The sequence below is a fragment of the Xiphophorus hellerii genome, chromosome 21 (genome assembly GCF_003331165.1).
Source record: "Xiphophorus hellerii strain 12219 chromosome 21, Xiphophorus_hellerii-4.1, whole genome shotgun sequence".
In the NCBI taxonomy this organism is placed as follows: Eukaryota; Metazoa; Chordata; class Actinopteri; order Cyprinodontiformes; family Poeciliidae; genus Xiphophorus; species Xiphophorus hellerii.
Window position 1 is genome coordinate 9,232,019 of NC_045692.1, and position 25,780 is coordinate 9,257,798.

The window sequence follows — 25,780 nt, forward strand, 5'->3', positions numbered from 1 at the left end:
AAGAAACATTATTGGGGGAAAAAAAACAACAAACAGACATTTCCATGTTTCTTTTAAAATCGGAGAGCCATTTAACAAACATTTCACCCAGGCTCGGCTATTACACAGCCTATTGACATACATTGCACCCCGGCTGGACTCTTTCAACGGCATCCATCGGTCACGCAGATTGTCCCCTGGCAGGCAGAGGGCCAGTGACGTTAATGGAAATGGGGCGATGCTGGGAGCATAGAGCCTGGAGAAGCCTGGATGATCCCTCAGGCCATGGCTGCCACGGGATGAAATAGAGAGACTATTACAGCAGAGTTGTAAAGCCCCACACGCTCCACGCACTATCATAATAGAATATTGATTCTATCAGATGCCAGGCCCCGGCCTGTCCCTGCAATGAAGGAAAGAGCAGTAAAGGTCATTGTGTAAAGGGATAGAATGAGGGAGAGAGACAGAAGAGCAACGAGGTGAAAGGAGAAAGGGAATATCTGGGGAGAAAAGAGAAAGTTGACCATTCCTGTTTTGCACTTCTGCAGTAATGGAACATACAAGTGCAGTAAGATGAATGCAGGATTACAGGATTTATAAAAAAGAAAAGAGAGGCTGATTTAAGTCTTGTTCAATAAGTTTAATAAATCTCATTTTTGTTGTTCTGTTGAACTCTCTCTTTTCTTTTCTTTTTTTCTCCCCTTTCTCCCCACTGCTGCATCTGTCTCCACAGCCATAAGTAACAGGGAAGCAATTTCAACCATTAATTGTTGATCAAGACGGTTGGGAAAAGCGCCAAAGGAAAAGGATGACAAATAAGCACCCACCACGCGAACAGCAGTACAAATTACACCACAAGCAGGAGACGTTTATGCTTGATTGGAGCAATTTAATGTTTTCACTCCAAAAAAAAAGGAAAAAGCCCTCAAATCCTGGGAGGACAGTTAAGGAAATGACTTTTTAATCATCCAAGGAGCCTCTGTGTCTTGTCTTTCCTGATGGCACCATATTGAAGACTTAGAGACATCAGGAGTAGGACTTTACTAATGGAGAGCCAACAGTGTGAGAATCAAAACTTACTGGCCAGACTTTGCGTTAATATTGATAATACCCTCATGATGTGTAGATTACCCCCATAAAGCAAAATGCCACAGTCCGTTTTTCAATTCGTCTTCATATTTTGTTGTAAATCTGGACAAAGTATGGCGGACATCACAGGAGGAACTCATTTTCGGATTTTTCCTAAGTGCAGGAAGAGACAAGAAGAAAAAAAAAGAAATTTCAAGCCTATTTTCTGGTTTTAATGAACAATGCTAAACAATCGTCCAGCAGAGTGCAGCTGTTCTAGCTGCGTTCCCTCCATTGCAGCTGGAAAAGAGGAAATATTCCAGCTGGAAAGGGTACCTGTTATATGTCTGCACCACAAATTGACCGACAATCCACAAGATGGATGCTGACGTGAGAATAAAGAATCTCGTAGGAACGTAAACTGGTACAAACATGTTAAAATCTCTCTCTTTTTTTTTAAGGTTCTCGTGTGATTGTTTCCCCAGCACCTGCCCAGGGTGTACCCCGCCCCTCGTTCCATGACCAAGTTCCTCAGGATAAGCGGGTATTGAAAACGGATGGACCGATTGATGTTTTCCATTCGCTTGGCACTCCCAAATGCCTAATCCAGCTATTATTGCTTTAGATTTAACTTATTTTCATTCAATCAAGTTTGTTAGGATAAGACAAGAATCTTCCAAATTTGTCCAAAGATGAGTGTTATTCTTAAAAAAAAAAAGTAATTATCCAGTTACTCTCAAGAACCTAGCACTTTTCATAATTCCTGACAAGATTAATGTACGTTTCAATAAAAAAAAAAAAAATGTTTGGATGGGCTGCATGTTTTTGAGGTGGGAAGGTGTCTTTGGCCTCCCCCTAATGTTTAATTCCTTCCACAGACTCCAAACTTCAGTATTGATAGCCAAAAGACATAGTTTGATAAAAACTCAACAACAATGTTAAATGTGCCATGGGGTGTGAATACTTTTGGGCTGATCTGTATGTGAATTGCCCTGAACAACAAATATGAATCGAAAATACCAAAAATCATACTTCAAGTGCACTAACTGCTATTATCACTCTGTAGTTTTAATCTCTCCTACCTGCTACGACATGAGTGATCTGGATTTTCACCATGTCACAACATAATTTATACTTACTTGCTTATTTTGGACATCCATAAGTTTAGGGAAATTGTAATTTAATGCCATTCTGTGTTTCTACTGTATTTGTGAAGCTGTTGGAAAGGAAGTTCACCTCTGGCCATTTTTTTAAAAGTTTGACCTGAGCCATGACGGTTAGGACTTGGGATTACACTGAGAAAAGTACTTAATTTTGATTTGATTTTTTTTTTCTTTTAGAAATATGTAGCCTAATGTATAAACATAAATGAATATAAGTACACTTTTTCGAAAAACAAAACAGAAACCCATGCTTATTGCCTTCAAGCATCACACTGTGTAACCGAGTCAGACCAGGCATATGTTTAACCGTGCAACAACATTAGAATTGACTAATCTTTGTTGTGACATTACGGCCCGTGTATAAACTTAATGATGAATTCTGTTTTTTCCCAGGCCACTGGGAAATATATTCATGAAATCTCAATGTCCGACAAAACCAGTCATCTTTTAAACAGAGCTTTGACTGTGACATACTATTCCTCATTTCCATTCCAGGGGAGGCTTTATTTTAGTCAAATAAAAATCCATTTTTCTTGCTCTACTTCTTCTTTTTTTTCCCCCCCTCCTCCGAATTCACTCTTAGCCCCAGTAATTGAACAGTAGTTGTTGAGGGCCCCAGCAAATGAAACTGCCATTGTAGCATCAAAAATAATCAATTTGATGAGTCTTGTATATACTCCCATACTCAACGTAATGTGATATTGATTCGCGCTCTGATATAGTACTCCTCTCGCGCACCAGAATGATTATTGGCTTTTGACAAATTCCATTGCAATATTTTATTTCACCCTCCCTCTCGGCCCAGCTGCCTCTTTTGTCTCAGAGCGCTGCTGCAAAAAGCCCTCAGCTCCACTTCCCCTCTACAGCCAGACTTTATATGTTCGCAACCCACTCGAACAATAAAAAAAAACCCTCGCCTCACTTGCTAGTCATCTAAAATCATCCGAGTTGATCCAATCAACTCGCGTCAAAGTGTTATATATCTCGGTTTGCCTTTAAAAAGATACAGTTTCAAATCCGTTGTCTCTTCGCTTTGATTCATCAATTCATGCCCACCTTTGAGTTAATGTTTCCCCGTGTTGTAAGACATTGTGAATAGCTCCCTTGAAAATCTAATACATTATTTAAATCCAAATCACCCTGCCCTGTCCAACTATGTTATAGATGACAATAATGCTGCCTTGGTGTTCACCCACCCCCCACCCCTCCACGTTCCACACACACACACACACACCATAGATTTGAACTTCCATTTCTTCAGCTCGTGTTCACTTGCTCACTGTAGCTACAACAATGAATCTAAGGATTGATGGGGACCATGAAAAAGCTGTGGACAGACCGATGGTGGGATCATGTGATGACGGGATAAGGAATAATAGATTCATGAGGAGATGAATGGGATTCAGGTGCGGAAACGCAAATGAAGGAAGGAAAAGGAGGGCTGGACGGTGGGGTGGCAGAACGAGGGCGGCTGGGTGGGCAACAGTGGTAAAATGGAAAGATGGCACACCTTAACACACCAGGCCAGTTAGTATTGATTAGCGCACGTAATAAAGAAAGCGAGAGACCTGGCTCCTGAGAGGACATGGCTCTCTTGGCGTCTGTTTTAACAAGGAATGCATTTGTATGTGTATATGTGGGCGTGCGCGTGGAGGGGTGTGTGTGTGTGTGTGTGAGATCTAAAGCCATTAAATATGCCAATGCCTGCATTTTACTCACTGAAATGCCAAGGGGTGTCTACAGAAATGAATAAAAGAACAAGTACACCGTGCGTGTCTGTGTCAGTGTACAGCCTGTGCACGCCAGAGAACGTGCGTGTGTGTGTGTGTGGTTGTGTCGGTGTGCCTGCTGCGGGCTGCAACCCCAGCATGAAAACACTTCATGCACACACATATACGCACACACAACAAGGGCCCACTCATGGAAAAATCAATATGATGGTGATAGAAATATGCTTGAATGTTCTCTAGGTGAGAGATTGATCTGAGCTCTACAGAGAATTTGTCCAAAACCAAATAATGGTTAAGGGCCAGCGACCTCCAGATCTCCACAGAAAACAATAATTAGAACCACACTGTGTGAGCCCACACTAAGCATATTAAGGCCAGAGTCAATGAAGGCTAAATGCTAACATAGCAAAGGTTGTGTTTCAATATGAGTGGAAAGAGAGAGAGAAGCTTTTAACAATTATGTTTACACTGTGTTTCAGCTTCTATCTTTGTTCGTTTAAGAAAAGACAGTCCCTTTGTTTACTAGACAATTTCTCTAGTTTACTGGTCACTCCCCTATTTGCACTATTATGTGTTTACTTATTATTCACTGTTCTTTTTATCGTTCAGTCTATTTGATATGTGTGTGACATGAAGGAACATATGTGTATATTGCTCTTCATGTACAATTCAATCGCAAAGTATGTTTGAAAAGTATTTATATTCTCTTTAATAATCTATAGAATTAGGTTTATTGGCACTGAAGCTGTAATATCCTCCTTTTACTGCAATTGCTGACCAGCTTTTTGCAGTGTTTCCAATAATGTTTTGACTATTACATTTTTTGGTGGTAAACCACAAGTTATAGATGGATGGAGATCCTGATCTTTACCTCCTCTCACAGATTCATGATTCAGGCCACGTCAAAACATTTGTATTATTTCACATGAGAAAAAAAAAAAAAAAACATGCTGAAACATATAAAATTAAAAGATTACGTTAAATGTAAATGTGCAAAAGACAAGAATACCTGTGAGAATTTGGTATACTTTGGACAAAGGATGAAGGTCAGTTGAGTTAAGTTTTTACTTCTCCTTCCAAAATAACCCTTTGCATTTCTGCTTACTGTGAGGAAATCTCAATCCTTTTCATTACTGATACTTCCTTCAGTTTACATATACATAAAACGACTGCTCACACTTGAACAAGTACATAAATTCTCTTTCAGTATAAGCACAGTTTATTATAATTCTCAGAGGAGAAGCCTTATTGTGGACACATTGTAAATATATTGAGATGCCTTGGCTTACCTATTACCAAACAAAGGAAACTTTATGATTTGTAAATAATCTACAGTCTTCATTTAAAAACTTGAAAGTTCAACGTCATAGTTCATAGTCAAATCTTGAAAGCCTTCCTCATTTCTGAACCCCTTAAAGTTGTAAAATTATCTTTGAATCAGAAATGAAAACCTGCACCATTTTGTATCATTTTATTTAAAAAAAAACAAACAAACTGCAGTACAGCTGAGAAAATGTATGGATGGACAACATAAAATGTGCTTTTTAATATTTTATATATATATTTTACTTTTATAAATAAAACATGTGATTTTCTGAGTTTTCACTTCCACAAAAATCATCCCTGGCAACTTATTGCTTGTGCTAGTGTCCATTTTTGTCCCTTATATGAGGAGAAACAAAAGTCTAATTTATCCATTAATGTAAAATGAGACAAAATATTCCCATTGAAGCAATGGTTAAGCAATAATTCAAACATTCTAGATTGTTTGAACAAAATTCAGATTTCATTACTAGTTGTTCATAATCTAAAAGCAGATTGTTCAGTAAATGTTCATACATGAACATTTACATGGAAGGACTGACAGGACGACTTGATCTCACCTATGAAATCTATTATCAGCCCAAACATTTCTTGAGTGATGAGTCTCCTACAGGAAACAACAGCTGTATGTGCAAATCATGCATATAAATCAATTACGGAGGCCCTACGTACTTTAAATGCACCCATTAATTAAGCAATGTCAGACACAATGAACCGTGAAGTTCATTACATTTTTAGCATTCAGACCCAGGATTATTTGAAGACTGCATGAGAGGAGAGGAAGATGGGTTTACCTAATGATCAGAACTATAGCTCAAAGTCAGGCAGATGCCAGAGAAAATATAAGGAACGTTTTTTACGAGAGGAGGCAGCAGAACAGAGGGCTGTCTTAGCAATCTGCAACACGCAAGAGAAAATGAGATCAAAAGGTAAACAAAGAATTATAACAACTTGCTGTTTTCTCTTTCAGCTTTCACCTCAGAGGAGCTACTCGCGATTCCCACTTGATCAATTTGATGGAAACGTTCGTATTTTCTCAGAACCAGATTTTCCATTGTTGATTTGAATTAAGCATTCAGCACAAGTGGAGAAGAAACAGCTTCTTTGTTGGAAGCTTTATGAAGTTGTACACAGATTTCCAAATTAATGAAAATCATTTGTCTTCATAAAGTGGTTCCAAAAGAATGACGTTATGTTAGAAACTAACCCATTTTAAAAGATGCTACAAAATAGATCCTTCATTAAAAAAATCATTTTCACTTTGCACCATTTAATGTAAAGAGTCTGCAGGCCCATATTTAGCATAAATGGATTTTTATGATAAGGTTAGTTGGGTCTCATCATATTTTATGTCCTATCTGATACTAGTGTTGAGTTTTTCGGGCAGCTACATCAAACACTATTTGCTTATATCCCTGCCTATGGTGGAGCGGGATCATAGCATGATGCTGCCTCCACCATGCACCATTGTGTTGTTTCAGCTGAAGCTATTAGCAATGCCACTGATACAATGTAACCTGCTAAATGAGCAACCTAGGGCAATCTCAAAGTTACTCAGAAAAGCTTTTTTGGAGACGCTAAAGACCAAATGGAGGTTCAAGTCATCCATTCTGCTGGTTACTATTTTCAAATGTTTGTTGGATTGACCAATAAAATCTCTATCTCTGCTGAGATAGATGTTCCCTGGAATAGTTTCTAGTGTGAAGTATACCATACAAAGGAGTAGTCGCTATAAAAAGGTAAACGGCGTGTGAAGTGTCATACTTTAACTTTGGATGTACGACTAAAACACCTATTTATAGATATTTTATTTAACTGGTAAGTATGTTTCAATAGCGCAACCTTTTTATTCATGAAGTCTTCTCAAAAATCAGTTGTAACTACGAGCTTTTCTTCCAAGAAGAGCAACATGCAGAGTTGTTGCTAAGAATATTTGGTTCAAGTATTTTTTTAAGACAACAGGAGAGTTTGTGGGTAAGGGTGGATGGGGGGTAAAGGGGGGCTCAGAGAGACGAAGCTTGGCCCAGCTGCCTGGCATTAAGCAATGACCTCTGCATAATGAAAGATGGCGAAAACATTTCCCACTCATTACAAGGTTCCACACTGTGACAAGATTTGCATATTCATATTTTTTTTCCCTTCACCCCCATCGCCCCTTTTCACTGCAAATTATTATTATTTTTTTTTCTGTGAGCAGGACATCTGCCTCCCCTGACCAAGCTCTGGCAGAGGAAAAATAAATAAATATGTGTGTAAATGTAGCGTCTCTATCCAGATGCCACAAAAATATGGCACGGCGTCGACGTCGTCGCTCGATGCAGCCGCACGCGTTGTCTTCGACTTAAGCACCAGGAAATCAAGTTCAGGGTCAGTGGAGAGGAATACAGGTTTGACAGATAAACCCAATGGAGAATTTAAATTTGATTTGATTTTTATTGAATGGTATGCCGCTATGATACTTGTATTCTGGTGCAAAGAATACAAGTGTTGACCTTTTTCAGTAAATTAATTTGGCCCAACTTGCAATAAGTAGGCTACAGCTAAAAAGTATTATTTTTTAAACTATATAAAAAATTTACGTTGACATATTAAAGTTCTTTTATGCATGAACCAATTCCTTGAGGGACTTTTATTGATCAAAAAGTTGGCAAAACACATAGTTATATTTCAGCTTCAAATAAAAAAAGACTGACATGTTAGCAAAAAGTGCAATAGTATTCCTAATCAAAAGAAATACAGAACAGAAGTGTTTGCCCTGAAAACAATCATAGAAGGTTTGAAATTATTAATAATAATAATAAAAAAAACACACACACAGGATGAAAAGTATGAGTTGAAATCCCATCTATTTAGTTGGGCAACTTTAATTCAACTGAATCAGTCTGAGCCGGAGCCGCCAACCTTGCCCGGAGAGTCGCCGATCTCAACGAGAAGCGTAACGATCACCGTAGCACTTCTGAATACAAACTGTTTTATGTGAACACCTCGAGCTGAGGGCTACATAAATATAGAATTAGTCAAAGTGTTATTTTTTCTTCTTTTTATGTTTTATTTTACCCCCACCCCTTCTTTCCTCACTCTCCAGAAAGATCCCCAGGTTCAGGCTGGCTTCGAGCATATGTGGGCACCTACTTCAAAAAGTTGCAGCTCCCATATGATAGCTCTGCAAAAAGGTTTTCTTTTAACTTAAATCAGCAAATGTGTGGCGCGTAGACCTAGCGGCATGTTTTTCTCCCTCAGAAATAATTTCTCCCAGGGATCAATTTGAAATTTAAATTGCACCGAAGTGGTGTTTGTCATTAACAATCAAATATTTGAACCTGTGAATTACCTTTGGCATCCCCTCCTTCCCCCTCTGTACCTGCGCTTCCCTCAGTTTTGAACAAATTGCATGGGGCATTGTTTTGATGGTCTTGAGTAAAGAAAGATGGCGATTCTCTCGCAAAATATAAAATGAGAAAGACGGCAGAGGGGAAATAACATCAAAGACATACATGAAAGAAATGAACACAACAATCAAATATTTTTCTTGTGTTGAATAATTAAAAAGAAAAAAAATGATCATGTTGCCCTTTTAAATAGAAGAATAGTGCAAGTAAAAATAGCCCACTAGTTTGAGTAAATTGGTAAAATGACAAAGGTAGAGTATTTAGAGAAAGGCAAAGCGTCATCTCTGAAAGGGAGAATTTCTGCTTAATGTTCATTAGAGGATTGATTGAATTGGGGGTGTAGCACTGTCACTGTTAATAGAGTCATTCCTAACTAGCATAACTGGCTCTGGCTAGTGTCACACAAACAAGAGGGCAAGATGAAAAACTATATATACAGTATGTAGTGCCAAATGATCTCTAGAATCAGCTAAGCTTAATGATTTCACAAGCATCTTGGAGGTGTAATCATAATATATTTCAATTGTATAGCGATTTTCTAAATACTCAGACACTTTGTAGCCAGTACAAAGCATTTCCTTTATTCTGTAACGTGCCTTGTGCAAGCATTCATTCAATTTTACTTCCATATTTTCCATGTTACAATTTTAAAATATTCTGTTCTGTTTTTACATGAAACAGGAATACAAGATTATATGTGGCTAAAAAATTACAATCCGTGTCAATCTCAATCCACCATCTCCACGGTGACACATGACTTTGGCAGCATTGAGATGTTGGGATGCTTTTGTTCAACCTGGGATGCAAATTAATGCCCAGTCTTCATCCTGGAACTTAGGCTGGGCAGAGGTTCACCTTCAAGCAGGGCAGTGACCCAAAACGTACAACCAGAGCTATTTTTGGATGTTTCACATCATAGCATGGCCATGTGTTAGAACCTACTCAAATTCCAGACTTAAATCCAGTTGTTATGTAAAAGAAGCAAAAAAAAAAAAAGAATGTACTTCAATTTAACGCATTTCTTTGGTTTCGTTTTCTCTATTTTAAGACTGTGAAGGTCCCAACTGCCTTTTGGAGCTGAATGGATATTGAATATATGCGAGTGTGCTGTGCTGTGTGTGTCCATATGCAGTGTCCCTGGCACCCCAGGGCCACAGCTATGATGGTTTAAACATGGAGGTGAGCAGCAACTTCAAGGCCAAAGTAAGGCATATTCTTGATAATGATGAGCACAAATGGCCGCTATGACCATTCGACGAGACCCCGGACTTGATCCGTAATGGCCAGCCATAAAGGGGAAATCATCATCAATGAAAATGACAGGTTATTAAGATCAGATTTTAGAGGGGCGATGGCTTTAGTATGATAGGTTAGCCATCCATAAAAAGCTCTGAACGACATCAGTCGTGCTCCCCATCATCCTGCACCCTGCGTCAGAGACACATGCTAATAAGCTCACAACCTTTAATTAAGCAATATGTGTAAGTAGGCGGCCATTACAGCCTGATTTGTGAGCCAGTTCATTACACTAAGCACTGGCCAGCAGACACATATTCAATACAAATCAAGCTGGCCTGAAAATTATCCTGTTTAATGTGAGGCCAAAATTGATATTTTATCACTTGTCTTCTGATTAGTGACTTTAGGAATCTTCATATTTCATTCAGCTGAGGCAGTGTGCGATAGCTGACAACCTGCGACTGTTAAAAGAGTTGCCAAAGTGTTTATTGACGTTGTTAGGTCACAGATGACTTGTCAGTAGGGTTTGCCTGCATAGGATCTCTGAGACAAAATGTTGCAACCCACAGCACCACGAAATGTACTCAAGAAAGTACATTTTGTGTCCATGTTTTGTGTCAGTGGAGATTTCTACATTTGATCCGAAATTGGATCTAGGATCTCTACTGGAATCCCTGCCTGAACGCATCTACCCGTACCGACTCTTTTAATTTCGTCAGCAGAATGCAGTCACAATTTACACAGCCTGTTTCTCATGACTATTATTGAACAAAACTTTGTTGATACAAAAAGTATTGATTTTCCCAAACAATCTTTAAGAATTCCTTAATATTTGTATTACCACTTTTGTGTTGCTGTCATGTAAAGTGGTCAAACACTTGTCATTAAATGTCACAAAGTTCAAAGGAAAGTAAAACGTTGATGAAGTTGAGTCATTTTTCTTTGTTACCACAAAATTTGCATCCAAACGACTACAACCCAAGCAATCAGCAAATCACGTAAAAAAAACTGAGTAAACATGCTAACATTAGCCTAGCATTATACTTAGCATAAATAAATGTTTTTGTAATAAACAGCTGTTGCTATCTAGAAACACTGAAATTTATGTGTCAAAAATGTCATTGACTAATGTGTAAGAACACAATCAAATCTTCACGTGGTCTTCGTTGTTACTGAGAGAGGTCTGGCAGTCTTGCAAAACTCGAGCCACATCCACTTCCTGCTATCGGCTCCACACGATTGGACCCTAAAGGGCAGAGAACATTTAAAGCAATATGGCTAAGACTTTCACTTAAATGACCTGTATTCGATTAACAATAAAGTTTACATGTCAGGAAAAGTATCAAAGTAACACTTACGGCCAAACAGTTTTTTGCGTTTCCGTAGCTGGAGGGAGATGCTGGCACCCGCCTTGTCCTCTCTTTGACGGGATGAGCTCTGATCCAGGCAAGAAGGCACCTCCTTGGTTGCATTGTCCAATCCATGTAGTTCACCAATCACCTTCAGAACAAAAAAGGACCACTGCTATATTGCTTCTTATGATCATCTAGACGGCTTGATCAAAACATTCTCAAAAACGTCTTCTTTTGCAGCATTGGGAATACGTTTATATGAAGCTGAGCTATAATCCAAACTCTACTGGGAGCAGATGTTAAATTGCCAAACCACAAAAGTGACTCATTACTTCAGAGGACTCATATTCTATGCTTGAGAATCTATTGGTGGCGTCGCTCAAACCACTGCATCTGGTGCTTTACACCGCACTTGCTGATTTAAGGAGAGGAAGTGATTAAAACACTTGATTTTAATAAATTTGATGGGTGACTCAATGTAGACAATATACTGTATTTTACTCAGGACCTACTACAAGGTCTACTTGGGTACAAATATCAGAAATCCCACTGAAACCTCTCTGGTAGCCCTTATAAAAATGTCTTTTTTACAGCATTTTGTTTGAGATTTTACTATATTAAAACATAAGTAACCCATTTTAGTGACATATAATATAAACAGTCAACTATAGGAGGAAAAGAGGGACATCAGAAAAGGTTTCGCCAATTTCTCTGTGATGTTAAACCAGTATAAACTTGTCTGATAATTACACGTAGTATGCTTCCGAGAAGTTTTCCTGTCAAACAGACATGGCTGCTAGGGAGGCATCAGTCTCCTGATGCAACATACTGCGATGAGCCAAGGACATTCCTTTGTCTCTTTCCAAAAGTGTCTTTTCATAACACACACACACACACGGCCCCATACCCCCTCACACAGAGAGAGAATACAGAGCACGCTAACTTCCTGTGCAAATCAAATTCATATTTCTGACGGTCACTGTCGACCTTACGGCAATGAAGCATCGGCCCTAAGCTCCACAGTGGCAATCAAACATGCAGCAGAGTAATTACAAGAGGGGGGAAGATGGAGAATTGATGCAGTTTGTCAATTAATGTTGCTGCAAGGTGTTTCTGCGAAAGGTTAACTTCTTCATATTCTCTGCATGCTAAATTAGGTCAATATTGGTCCAGTAAAGAGACGTCGTCATTTGAAGATGGACAGTAGGCTGACTCATGCCATTTTTTTTAAAGAAACAAAACAAAACAAAAAAAAAACCCAATATTGACAGATTTAATGGAATATCATGATGAAATCTAAGCTACTCTTCGATGGATTATTTTTTTGTTCTCAAAATATTGCTACTGCATAAAGATCCTCTACAAATTTGTTTTCTTTGTAGTCTTAAAAATCTGCTACCTACATGGGCGATAACCTCTCCTAATTGCACCACAACACTTTCACCCCTGCTGAAGCTAAGATAATTACATGTCAGCTAATAAAATCTTACTGTTAAATAAACTGCACACCTTTTGTTTCTGCGACTGAGCACATCCACAAGAAGGAGAAAAGAAAAAGCACCAGAAAAATTGCAGAGAAAAGTTCTTTTATTTATTCAAGTCGCTGGAGATGCTCATCATCAGCGCTTTTTCCGAGCCATAAATAATTTGCAGAGAGAGGTAATATTCAAGCTGGCAGAGCCTTAGTTGTGCATCTTTAATGGAAGTTTTACAGAAGCTGAGCCAGTTCTTGCATATGCTGCTGTCACCCATATGGAGGAAAAGGAGACAAAAGGAGCACAGTTGGCTTGTCCTATCTTTTTATAAGTCCGCCGACACTTAAATGCTAGCCTCAGAGAAAAAGCGGCACAGGGGGACATAAACCCACTGTGGTTTTAGGAGGGAAGATAATGACTTTGCCTGCATTAATTTCTTCATCAGCCATCTTGTTTCTACAGACAGAGTGGTTATGAGTCCTTCTCTGAAGGTCCTAGCTTATATGGATGCCTTTCCGTGCATAATTTTGGCCCTAACGGTTGTTGTCGACAGCACATTTTGCGAGTCGGCAGCTGTGGAACATCTGTTTATAGGTAATGAGTATTTGGAAAGCTACACCTCACTTTACCTTTAATGGCTTTTATTGGAGCGCACTGATGGGAAAGGAGCTTTAACTTCTTGTTTTGTTGGGATTCAGCGAGAAGATTCTCTCAGTAGGGTCAGAAACACACACACACGCACACACATCTGCCTCTGGCTACAGACTCAGTGAAGGCACATGATGGATCATTAATATTAACTTTTTAAAGCAGAATTCAACATGCAAGTCAATAAAGAGTTCATTATTGTTATAGTTTTGACTAAACATTCTCAACGGCAACTTTACTATATTTCAACTAATTGCAAAGGATGCAGCACAAACAACTTTCAGTCAACATGAAATGTTTCACAACTGCTGAATAAACAAAAGAATTATTTTTTTTTTTACTGACTTACGACTTTTGTTGTCTTTCACTCCCAAATGAACAGTTTTTGATCTGCCTTCATTTCACTAGCTCCAGGCACTAAGAACCTGCTTTTTCTTTCTTTTCTTTTTTTTTTTTTTTACTGTGTTCACTTAGAGTGCAGATTTGGGTGTGATTTGGAAACCTGCTGGCCTTGAAAGCTCTGGTCATGTTAGACTCAGTGAAACAAGTTCTTCAGGGCACCTCTGCACAAACAAACAGAACTCCTTCAAGGAAATAAGTCATTTCTAAATATTTGCTCAGTAACTGAAAAGGTGAGATGACCATTTAACTTCTAAGATCGAGAATATTGGTCATATTATCTGCACAGTCCCAATTAGAATATATGCTGCCCTGTGAAAGTGTTCACACAAACATTTTTTTTCCCCCATTTTGTCATTATACAACCTCCTGTGTGTAATTTGTTCTCGGGATAAGTAAAGCTGTTGTGTGACGATTTCAGAAGTCTGTTTGAGAATATATTTGGATTTACATCATTATGGAGAGAGAATAACACCAAAATGGCCAGAAAATGATATAAATGTTTAAATCAAGGTTAGGCTGCAATAGAATATTAAAATATTTAATCATTAATTGCAATGCTCTTAACTTGTACTTAGAATGTCTATATCTTTTTTTTTAGTTTTACGTTATCACAAAAATGTTCTATGAAATACGTTAAGGTTTGAAGATTTAAAAACAAAATTAACATACAAACTATTTAAAGGCAAAAAACACATAGATGTGTTAAATGAACAAACAGACATACAGTACTGTGAACTTCTGGACCTTGGTGTGTCAACTTTAAACTTTTGTGGTATTTGTTCTCACCTGCCTACTTTTTTATTCATCATGTGAGCTTGATAAATAATAACCCTTTGTTTGATGTGCATGCTGCTGCCAGAATTAAGCGTAGACCACTAATAAAATCAGCTGAAGAGTTTTTACAATGGCCTTCATAAACCCAGTCTATATATTTAGGACTAGATTACTTTTGACTATGTAAAGTGAAGATCTGTGCTTTCAGGCGGAAGGTGATCAGTTTTATGTGATGTGCTGCTTGGCGGCGTTATCGCTCTTCTCTACCAGCTGGTGAAAAACAATGCCATCAGCATCCTACCTAAGCCTGCGAACAGGTGAAAAGCGCAGACCAAAGCAACATGAGGTGCACCAGAAAGGAGAGAAATATAAGCAACACAAAGAGCGTGAAATAATTTTCCATGGACGGTGACATTTACATGTGGCTTCTGTGAATTCTCTGTTGCCGTTTGAATGCAGAAGTCCATTGTCATAAACTTTCTTCTTCTCACAAAGAAAAGATGCTGTGATCAATGTTTTTATTGCTAGAAATTAGTGGGAACATCTGTTTGTGTGCTTGCAGAAAATTAATTGCTTTTACCATTTCGTTTGTTTTTGCACTGTGTCTATTTTCAGTGATGAACAATCCTCCTTGTTATGTCATTTACCTTGCTCAAGTCTATAGGCTATACACTCATAAACAGACCAGCACCGAAACAGATATACCACCATCATGTTTTGTTAAATAAGCTCATTTATCTGGTGGTTTATGATTGAGGACCATTAGGACATAACAGAGCCTCAGAGCTAATTGTTGGCACATCAAGCATTTTCTCTCCTCACTTCTTTGACATTTCAACTTTAAAATATTAATTTTGTTGAGACAATCCAGGTTGCTCGGGGTGTGACAGAATGATTGAAGACTGAATAATACATTCCTGCTTCAGCGGCAGCTCTTTCCATAGATTTTGAGTAACTTTTGAGTATGTAAGTAAATTGTATTTATTATTTACATAGCCCTTTTCACAGACAGAAATATCAAAAAGTGCTTTGCAGTATATTATAAAACACAAAACGCCACATACAATGACACTGAATAAACACAATAAAATAAGGAAGAGCGAAGAGAATGCAGTAGTGTCCTAATTACCTAGAAGTCTTTAAAAAGAAATCCTCCTTTTAAGAAGTAACTTTTAAGAAGTTAAATGTGGAAGTCGACCAGAAAAAGTTTAGCATCTTTCCATCTATTTTCTGTGCTTGCTCAACGTTATAGGGACATTATAAGAGAGACAGGAATAGGCAGCCAGTCCAGTGCAGGGCAACACAGAGCCACACATGGCAAAAAAAAAAAAAAAAACATAGACATATACACGCAGACTCAAGGTCATCAAGTGACCAAACAATATTACTTGCACATTCTGGAACTGTGGGAGGTAGCTGGAGTACCCAGAGAGTACACAGCACATGCATGAGCGGTTGTTCAAACTCCATGCAGACAGATCTCATTCCAGGTTCCAGGAAGCTTCATGCTGAAAGGCAACAGTGCTAATAACTGTGCCACCATGGCGACCCATTCATCAGAATGTGAATTCTGTTATGTTTTTTGTGTGCAGTGTAGAGAAAAACAGCGCTGCATAAACCATAAAGGTTTGTGTCACAACATGATGCAAAATTTAAGCTATTTCTGGTGCTGCATAGTTTAGATATCTGATACTCATCATTGTCTTAATTTAATGATACCTCACTGCATAAACATTCACTTTGCGTCTTCTTCCCATTGTAACGACGTAGAGCAAAGAGTTTTGTTGTTACCACAACCCGGATCAGATAAGGTATGATGGCTTCACAAAGCAAAGAAGAACTTTTTTTTTAGTGTCCAACTGTTAAAATGGATAATCTAAAATCATTGTAATTTATTCCAAAATCAGTTACCCTACGTCATTGGACATTGGACAATTACCCAATGTCATACCCTGCGCAATTGTCTACAGGTGTTCCTCTGGAGTGTATACCAGGTCTAACTCTATCCAACATCTACATTCGTAATACTCTCCGTACTGCTGGAAGTTCTTTAATCAATTTATATGCTGATGACAATATTTTATACAGATCTATTGGAACCTTGAACACTTTACTTTTCATATTAATCTATCTTCAATATGCCTTCTCCACACTTCACCTTCTTCTGAACATAAGCAAACCCAAACTCATGATTTTTACTGTAGCTTACCACAGACTCTGTCCTCTCAATAATTCATTCCAAATGATGTGAAGTTTCTGATCCATGGAGCTGCTTGTGATTTGCATGTATTATTTTTTTTCTTTTGTTCCTCTATTATGGTTATGTTTGTACTTTTTTTTTTTTTCTTCAAGAATTCAATAATTTCAAAGGATAAATAAAACCAGAATAATAAAAGGCAGAAGTCTTAGTAGTACAAAAAACTGAATAATGGGCATCTTTTTTTTTTTTTATCCAATGAGCACCAGACATGCAAATAATTCTGCTTGGAAAATGGATACGTTGCCCAAAGAACCATTAAATAAAAAACCTCTTCTTTAATCTCACCTCAATGATAGCCCCATCAGGTTGTCGGAGGAAGTGTCTGTATCTCTGTTTTAGCCCACTCAGGTACAGAGTTTGGATTACGACATGAGTGCTGGTCTCGCTCTCCGGTGGCAAACCATCCTCAGTGTGAGGCTCATCACCGGGGGCAGTGGGGCTGGAGAGAGAGTCCTCTGCTGTCCAGATAGAGTCATAAACCGCCACCTGCTCACCACAGGCAAAATGACAGAAATATGGATGGCAGTTGTTCAAGTCAGATACTGATAAGTGTTTTTTTAAATTTTATTTATTATTACAATAAAGAAATGAAATGGTTAAAAACAAAGCACACAATTAGGGAGTCCTAAGGGAACTGAAGGGTAGCAGGTATAGGGACAGGCTGCGTTTGCAGATCATATGAGCGGTATAATCCAGATTGCCGCTTTGTTCATGACTCCTCTCTGTGTGTTCATGTGCGGGGCTTACACACCTGTAATGTGCTGCTCTTCCATATCAGGGTGAGACATGGGAGCCGGCGGGGCATGTAACATGTTATATAGGTCATGTAACTCGAAGTCATCCATGTGTGAAGATCATGGAAGCTCATTCCCCTCTGTGAAAGTGTTTATGGCTGAAGGCTGGAATGTTGATTTATCAGATCTCTTATACATAAAATCAACAAATTAGCAAAATATACATTTACAAACGACAATGTACAATATCCAACTAGAAAGGAAAGTAATTGCGCTTTGCGTTTTCACATCTTAAGACTTGTAGTGCCTTTGCAAAACATTCCTATCCCTCTAATTGTTTTACCTCATCACAACCACTTACCTTTAAAGAATGTTAGAGGGACTTTATATGATAAACCAATGTAAAGGTATGCATCATTTTTAATGGAAAGAAGATATTTAGAATAGTTTTTCAAATATTTTGAAAGTAAAAATCTAATATGTATTGCATATGTTTCCACTCAGCCTGTTTGAGTCAAAACTTGGTAGAACAACTAAAACTGCAGCTCCTTTTGAACATTGAACAAGTCTTTACTATTTTTTATATCTAAAAACAGTTATTTTTTGCAAATTCTTGGTGGAAGACAAGCTCAAACTGGTTTCAGACAGTGTGGTCAAAATTTTATGACCACCCTGTTATCAATTGGAGTTTGTATGAGCCATCAAGACCACCTATTGCAGCTCTGGTTGTATGTTCAGGGTCATCTGAGGGATTAAAATGAACAAACTTTCAAAACAAAACTACAAGGAAACTTATAACTAAGGAATAACATGAATATGAAAAACACAAAACAAAGAGAAAACACAAGATAAAAGATCATCACATGAATTCCCAATAAAAATAAAAAAAAACATTGAAGTTTGTGGTTAGTGACGCGATAATGCTCAGGAGGTATAGATACTTTTGCAATCCACTGTCAAAGCCATTAAGTGAATTTCAACCAGGCAGCAGGCTCACAGTAGTGAATCCTACACACATGCGCACACACCCCCCACACACACCCAGTTAGAGTCATAAAGAGAAGAAAGTTCTTCAAGGTGACCCCCTAATTGGCTGTGTAATTATGATTCGTTTAAAAATAAGGAGAAAGAAAAAAAAAAGGTAAACTCATTCAGTGGGCCATGAGTGGCAGGGTCAAACTGAAGGAGGGGCGGCGTATCAATGTCACCCTCATACTTATAAACGCAAACACAACTCTAGGCACTTCGCTGAGAAAACAGTGGAAGCCATTACCAAAGCTGTAATTAGAGACATAGCATAAAGAGCAAGGCAGACACTCCAGTAAGTAGAAAGGCCCTCATTGTCAAAGTGTCAAAGAGGCACAAAAGCAAATAAGAAAAAGACTGAAGCATACTATGTAAGAGAGAAAGGGAGAGAGAAAAAAGACAGAGAGAGGGAGAGAGAGAGAGAGAGAATGTTTGGTCTACGGATACAGGAATGCATCTCTTCCGTTCTAATTTAGACTCTCATTAGAGAAATCGCCTCAACTGTGCTTTGCTTCAAGCTTGGCCTCAGCCCACACTAGTGGTAACTGATTACTTGAATTTCTTAAATAATCAGCACCTCTGCAAGGCAGTAATCAGTCTGTTTGGATAGCATGTGTACGTTGATGTTTTCTTTTTCTCTCTCTCACTCTCTCAGAGAGTGAGAAAGTTGGATTTCTTCCAGTACAGTCATGTTCTTATTTGTGTAGGAGCGTGTACAATATTTTATTTGAAAGCTTGTCCTAATACCTGATTCACAGGTATCTGGCAATATTTCAATAAGACCTGACACCTGTACGTCAGGTATCAGGTTGTGAAGAAATTTGATCTGGTTACATTACAACAAAACTTCTGAGTTAGAACAACTTATTTGTGTAGACTCTTGTGGTGTACATATAAACTAGCATTAAGTGGCAGTAAGGTGAATGACCTTGCTGCTGTAAATTAATTATGATTGCCATTTCTGTGCCAGTGTGTGTGGTATGACAACTGCATGACTGCTTTGATGCAAAAGTTATTACATAGCATTTTCGGCCTTGTGAAAATCATATATATAAAGCTTGAATTATTGATGTCACATCCAACCAACATTTACGTATTGGTACCAAAAGGACACAAAATGGGTTGCAAAGATAGAATGGCATGGGGTTAGATGCATTTTCCAGTTTGAGCTGCTTTTCTTAATATCAGTTTAAAAACCCAGCTACTACCTGGAATCTAACTTATAGATTTTGTATTTAACTAAACCAGACCTGCCCCTAACAAGAAAACATGTGCTCATTACAATATTCATCAAGAAATAGTCAGGTGAGTTCTGGTAGTACGCAAGTTAAAAACAATGTGATATCATCTCCCTACCATGTGCATATCATGTGAGACTTACTTTGCAGAGAATCTACTTAGCAGTCATTTTTTTTCTACTGGTCCACAGGTCCAACTTTAAAAAACAAAATGCTCTGATACATAAACCTTCAAATTGAAATGGTCTCTTCTCACAACTTCTCACCATTTATAGTGCAACAGATTGTTAGAGTACCGTTATATAAAGGTCTGATACAGTACATACATACGGTAGTAGTTTTCTGGTTGAGGATGTCATTAGATTCTTAAGTTATCTAAACAAATTGTAAATGAAACATATTTCCCCTCCACTGGCCACATGTGTGGTTGTGACTCAGTTATGGCCGTTCACCAGAGTTCTGAAAACCAAGCTGTACAGTGATGATAGAAACACTATGCATTCCGAGTCTATGCTATACGTCACTTTGGTTAAACACACCTGCTCAAATTCTCTGTTGTGATTGAGCAAGAGTATGTATTTTGGCTTGCATGAAAATAGGTTTGTTTTATGTTAGCCATGCTACCATCCTACACTAATTAGCACGTGAAATCAAGTTGACAAGATTAGACAAAAGCTTGAAAAGGTGTTTGTGTGTTCTGTTTGGATGATGCCATTTCATGCAATGCACCATGGCTCTCAGGAAGCATCACTGCTGAGACACAAAAAGGAAAGAGCATTAGAAGAGGCCTGTCTGCTCAGCACTACTCTGTTCTGGTCTGTTGTGTTACGTTATGGTGCTACTCTGGCTTCTAGCCCCAGCTTGAGTGCTCTCTCCACTCCACCATTGTTCCATTTGATAGCACTAAGTGACTGATTTAGGTTCAATGCCTGCATGGAGCAGACAGGCCAGCTGTGGGTTAAGCAGATAGCATTCAAGTGAGTTAACCCAATTCAAACCCAATCAAGTCAGGATTTATTGTCGAGGTCTGTATTTAGAAATCTGATAGAGTCTACATCAGTCATTTGACTTGTATCAGGAAAGACGGGTCTTGTTTTCTTTTAGTGGAAGACTATAAACGGCAAACCATGTTTTCCAGCAGGGACATAAATTTTGAAATTTGCAGACATTACCACAAATCAACATTGGAAGAGAAGGAGAGACACGGGATCAGGAAGTGGGGATAGTGCATCTGCTGTTTGACTCCATGGTTCACCATATAGTCTGTTTTTTTTCACAGGGAAGATGCAATTTCACACCCACCATTCCATATCATAGTGCAAATGATGAGAAAAAAAATCAATCAGGCTGAATACAAGAGCATAATTTTAACAATACATCATGACTTGTCACTCATTTGAGTGTGGACACATATTTCTCAGACAGTCCGTTTAAGTGAAGCAATATTTTTGTAGATTTGCTGTTGTTCCATACCCTTTTCATTCTCAAATGATGGACGAAACAGTGCCTATGATGTGTCAAAAGGTTTTAGATTTTTTTTCCCCCCAAACCTGGCCTTTACCTTCCCTGGTCTGTCTGGTGTGCTATTTGGTCCTTGCGATGCTGTAAGTTCAATAATGTTGTCTACCAAAGACATTCACAGAACAGCTGAGATTTTACTTGCATTACCCGGCAAATGTTTGAACTCAGATATGTGACTTAATGAGGGGAATTATTTTAGGGGTTATAAGGCAAAGAGAGATGAATACTAATTTACTCCACACTTTTCAGATTTTTATTGTGAAAAATATTTTTCTATTTTCTCATATTCTCATCTTTCCACTTGAAAAAAATATGTGCTGCAACGCAATGTTATATTGCACAAAATACGTTCATGTTTTCAGTTGTAATTCAGGGCAGTATAGCCACTTTTACAAGGCAAATTGTCTGACACTTTGTGTCATGCCAGTTCTTAAGTGCATGTCTGCTATTGACTTTCATGGAACAGCATATTTTCTTTTCACAGTGAATCCATCTGGCTTAGCCTGCTGACAACCAAAGCAGTTCAACCTAAGGACCTTGTTGTAAGCCTCGCTATTCTTCAGTGCTCAAAACAGTGTGTCAAAAAAGGAAAAGGACCTTCAGGCAAATTAGAAAAACATTCACCGTTAAGAGATGCAATTATTAATCTACCTTTTGGAATACTGACATGGACCAATCAGTGATTAATAAACACAAACAAACACAGCCCTAGGTAGAGTTAATTTTGTGAACTAAATATTAACATTTTATTGAGAAAAGTCTTGGCACATGTCAACCAGTATTTATGTTTTAAGACACATGTTTGCGCACATAGTCTACGGTGTGAAATTATGTTTGCCTGGTTGGTACTGAAAGGAGGCAAGATGGAGGAGTCTGCACCAGCAGGCGAGCTGGCTACTGTCCAGAACAGGAGCCTAAGGCATGGACAACAACAGGCTTGTCAACCCCTCTGATTGTTTAATGATTGATCCAAACTAGATAGCTGTCATAATCAGTTTATGCATTTTCTTTCCAAGATATACCTCGCCGTGTTTGATTTAAACTATTTGCATATTCCTCATGTTTCAGATGTTTTGATTCCCTAGCATAATAACGTGGCACTCTGTCATCTGGGATTGTAAGATAAGAACAACCATAAAAACAGGTTTTCTGCTAAGAATAGTTTGCATTGTGCATCAGTTGTAACAATTCGGCCTATGTTTCATGGCATGTTGTTATTTATCTAGTTCTCGATGGTAATCAGCCTAACAGAGCTTGTCTAGCAACTCAACCAGTGTGTGACTTGTACTGTACATGTCTTCCTGCCTCCCAACTTTCTCTGCCTTTCCGTTGACCACTTGAAAACAAAGTTGCTGACCTTTCCCGGGTCCTGCCACCTGCATCTTTCCCAGCTATTTCCCAGCCCTCGCAAATTTATGCTGTGAGAAGGCAGGAGTTTTCTCCACTGACATGATCCTTTTGGTTTGTAGTTCTGTCCCACTTGGCTTTAATTTACAGTGGGAAAATAATTAGAATCTCACTTTTGCAAAGAGTGGAGTGAAAATGTAAACAATGCTTCCCTGCGGGCGGGTGCTTCATCACTTTGACAGGTGCATTTGAATTTGCCTGGGTGGCGGACAGACTTGGTTATTTATGTGTCAGTCGCACATGAAAGCCCCGGCTGCGGCTGGAGTTGGGACTGACACTGTGGAAAGGGGTTGAAACTCTGTTCAGTGGGTTTAGATTTGGGAGAATATAGGAAATGCTGCGAGGTTCTGAACTGGAAGGTTACAGCAGGGCTATTCCCCTTGGCAGTCAGATGAAGGCCAAAGGAAAAGGTAGGAAATGAAGTTAGAAATGAAGTTTTGGCTGTGTGATTTACTGTTGTCGTGAGGAGACATCTTGTGATGAAAAGAAATATATATTATGAAATTATGCATAGAAATAATCTTACTACTTTAGTTACTTTAGGTGCAAAGACTAGGAAAATCTTGTGGTTGTGCTTAAAATGTATCTTTCTGAGCTTTATGAATGTTAACAGAATGTAAAGAACTTTATAAAAACCACTTTGGCATAAACTATACCATCATAGTATAGATGGTACATTGCTGTATTTTTACGGTTATTCAAACACTCAAAGATGGACCTCTGCTCCTGTATCAAGTATTTTACAGCCTCTAACAGGTTTTCTTCCACGATTATCCTCTAACTTTTATAAAAGCATTTAAGGTTATCTTTGCATGTTTACAACTATGCCTATAAAGTGCAATAATATGCCAATGTTTCTGCAAATCACAAAACTAAAGGTGTCCCAGCGGGACATTTCCACAGACATAAAGAACAAAAAGCTCAAAAAGGAGCATCAGTGATTGTTGTGAAGTGCGTGAAGAGGTAGACTGAGTTACTTCTTTTGTCCGCAGATATATGCACACACACACACGCATGCACGCCAAGTAGCACAGTAACACATGCTAACACACATATATCTAAGCCCACAAAACAGACAAAGCCCCACACAGTGAGCCAACGCATGCGTGCATCTCCAGTGCCTGCGGGCGCTTGAAGCTGCAGAGCAGGGAGAGGGGGAAGGAGGGAGTGTAGAGGGCTGTGGGGTGATAGAAGGGGTGTGTGTGTGTGTGTGTGTAGTGGGGGGAAGTAGCATGGTTGGCGTGTGTATTGGAGGAGTGCGGGGAGAGGGGGTTGAGGGTACTGTGCACAGAGGCAGTTAAAGCTATAGAGGGCCAATCCCCTGACTCCCTGACCAAACCATCATTTCAATAAGACCTTGTCTGGGTTTAAGGCCTGATCACAGGTTTGATGCCACAGAAACATCTGTGGCACATAGAAACACACAGAAACACAATGCATGGTCTGATGGATCAAGAAATACCAACCAACACATGATGTCTGGTACTAACTACTAAGCACAAGGATAGCACAAACATTTTGAGTCATGGACTGAATTAAAATCTACATAAGAAAACACTTTACACCATGTACAGTTACATTAGCCACCTTATATCGAACACCTGTTGTATTCCTTAAAGCAAATCTGCCAATCATTAGACAACATAATGCAATTAGACATCCAAATGAGCATTAGGCATCCAACCAAGTAGAATGACAAGGAAATAAAATTTAAGAGATTTCGTACGCAGCATGGCCGTTGGTGTCAGGAACTTCTGTTTCTGGTTACAGTTATTACTGGTTACAGCCAAGGGATGTGGGATAATGTCTCTCTTAATGTGCTACATGTTCAAATTACAGCAGCGTAAGAAAACCCCACATAAAGTCAGGCAAGGTAGGAAGTCAAGGCTACAATTCACACAGGCTAAAAGAAATAAGACAATAACAGATTGGAAAAAGTTACTTAATCCCATGAGTATGCTGTTTTAGCTACAATATTAAGCCTGCAGAAAGAGAATCCCATATAAACAACAACATAACATAGATCCACCCTGCTTCTTATCAAAAGTTAAGGCTGGAAGGTGTGATATGCTGATATTGGTGAATATTTTATTGGCACACTCTTTTTTTTTTTTTTTTTTCCCAAAAAGGCACTTTTCTCCTAACAAACACTTTTGGAGATACAGTCCAGGAAGAGTAGAGACACCAAACTTACAATCTCCAATGGAAGATTGTAAATTATTAAAGAAGCACAAACCTCACTTTAAAAGGAAGGATCACTTAAATAAATAACTATGACAGCATTTGTCAGTTTCGTTATGCTACCACTAACAGGAAGAAGTAACCATGCAAACGGGTAAGGTGAAGTAAAGTTCCGCTGCCCATTCTTACTTGGTTATACATGGGGTTCATGCACCACATACAAATGCAAAGCCAAGACAGGCCACAGCACATTGCACATGGCTGGGAACAGGCCAAGACCATAAAGCATAAAGGACCAATGACATATATGCATGGATAGGCCAAGCAATGTCAGCCATTAGAACAGAAATAGATATGCTATTATTGTAAAATTGGCCAGTATGTGGCCGGTCAGAAAATATAATTGGAGCAGCTTGAAAATGGCATGGATGCACACGGTCTGTGTTGGGCCTGATTTGGCTGAAGCAAAGGTCTGTGTCTGGTGAAACGCACCATTGGACAAGACAGGCCACCCATTCATATTTGCATGGAGGGACACACACACACACACACACACACATACAGAGTGTATATATAGATATCTTATCCAATGCAAACACATATGCACACCCCGACAAACAGCTTGTTTGCTATGGCAGTTTTCAACCACTCTCCACTAGTTACTCTGCCTCCAAAGCAGTGACCATCCTCCTGAATGTTTTGACCTGAATAGTCACAATTAAGATGTCATAAAAAAAAGAAAACTCGAGCCAAAAGTAGTACACAGCAAACTGGACTCTGAGAACAAAATAAACAAGCAAAAAATAACTGTATTTACAGTCAGAATAGACCAGACAACTTTAGACGACTTTAAAGAGATTATGCATTGAGA

General features: G+C 38.7%; 1 protein-coding gene across 1 annotated transcript in view; it reads right to left on the bottom strand.

Moving 5' to 3' along the window:
• Positions 1–5,395: 5,395 nt before the first annotated feature.
• The window catches only part of ofcc1 (orofacial cleft 1 candidate 1), a 166,418-nt gene continuing 146,033 nt past the window's right edge, over positions 5,396–25,780 (bottom strand). The window contains 3 exon segments of the mRNA XM_032551761.1: positions 5,396–11,137; positions 11,250–11,391; positions 17,088–17,288. Of these exon segments, the coding sequence (XP_032407652.1) occupies positions 11,061–11,137; positions 11,250–11,391; positions 17,088–17,288 (420 nt within the window). The 3' untranslated portion in view covers positions 5,396–11,060.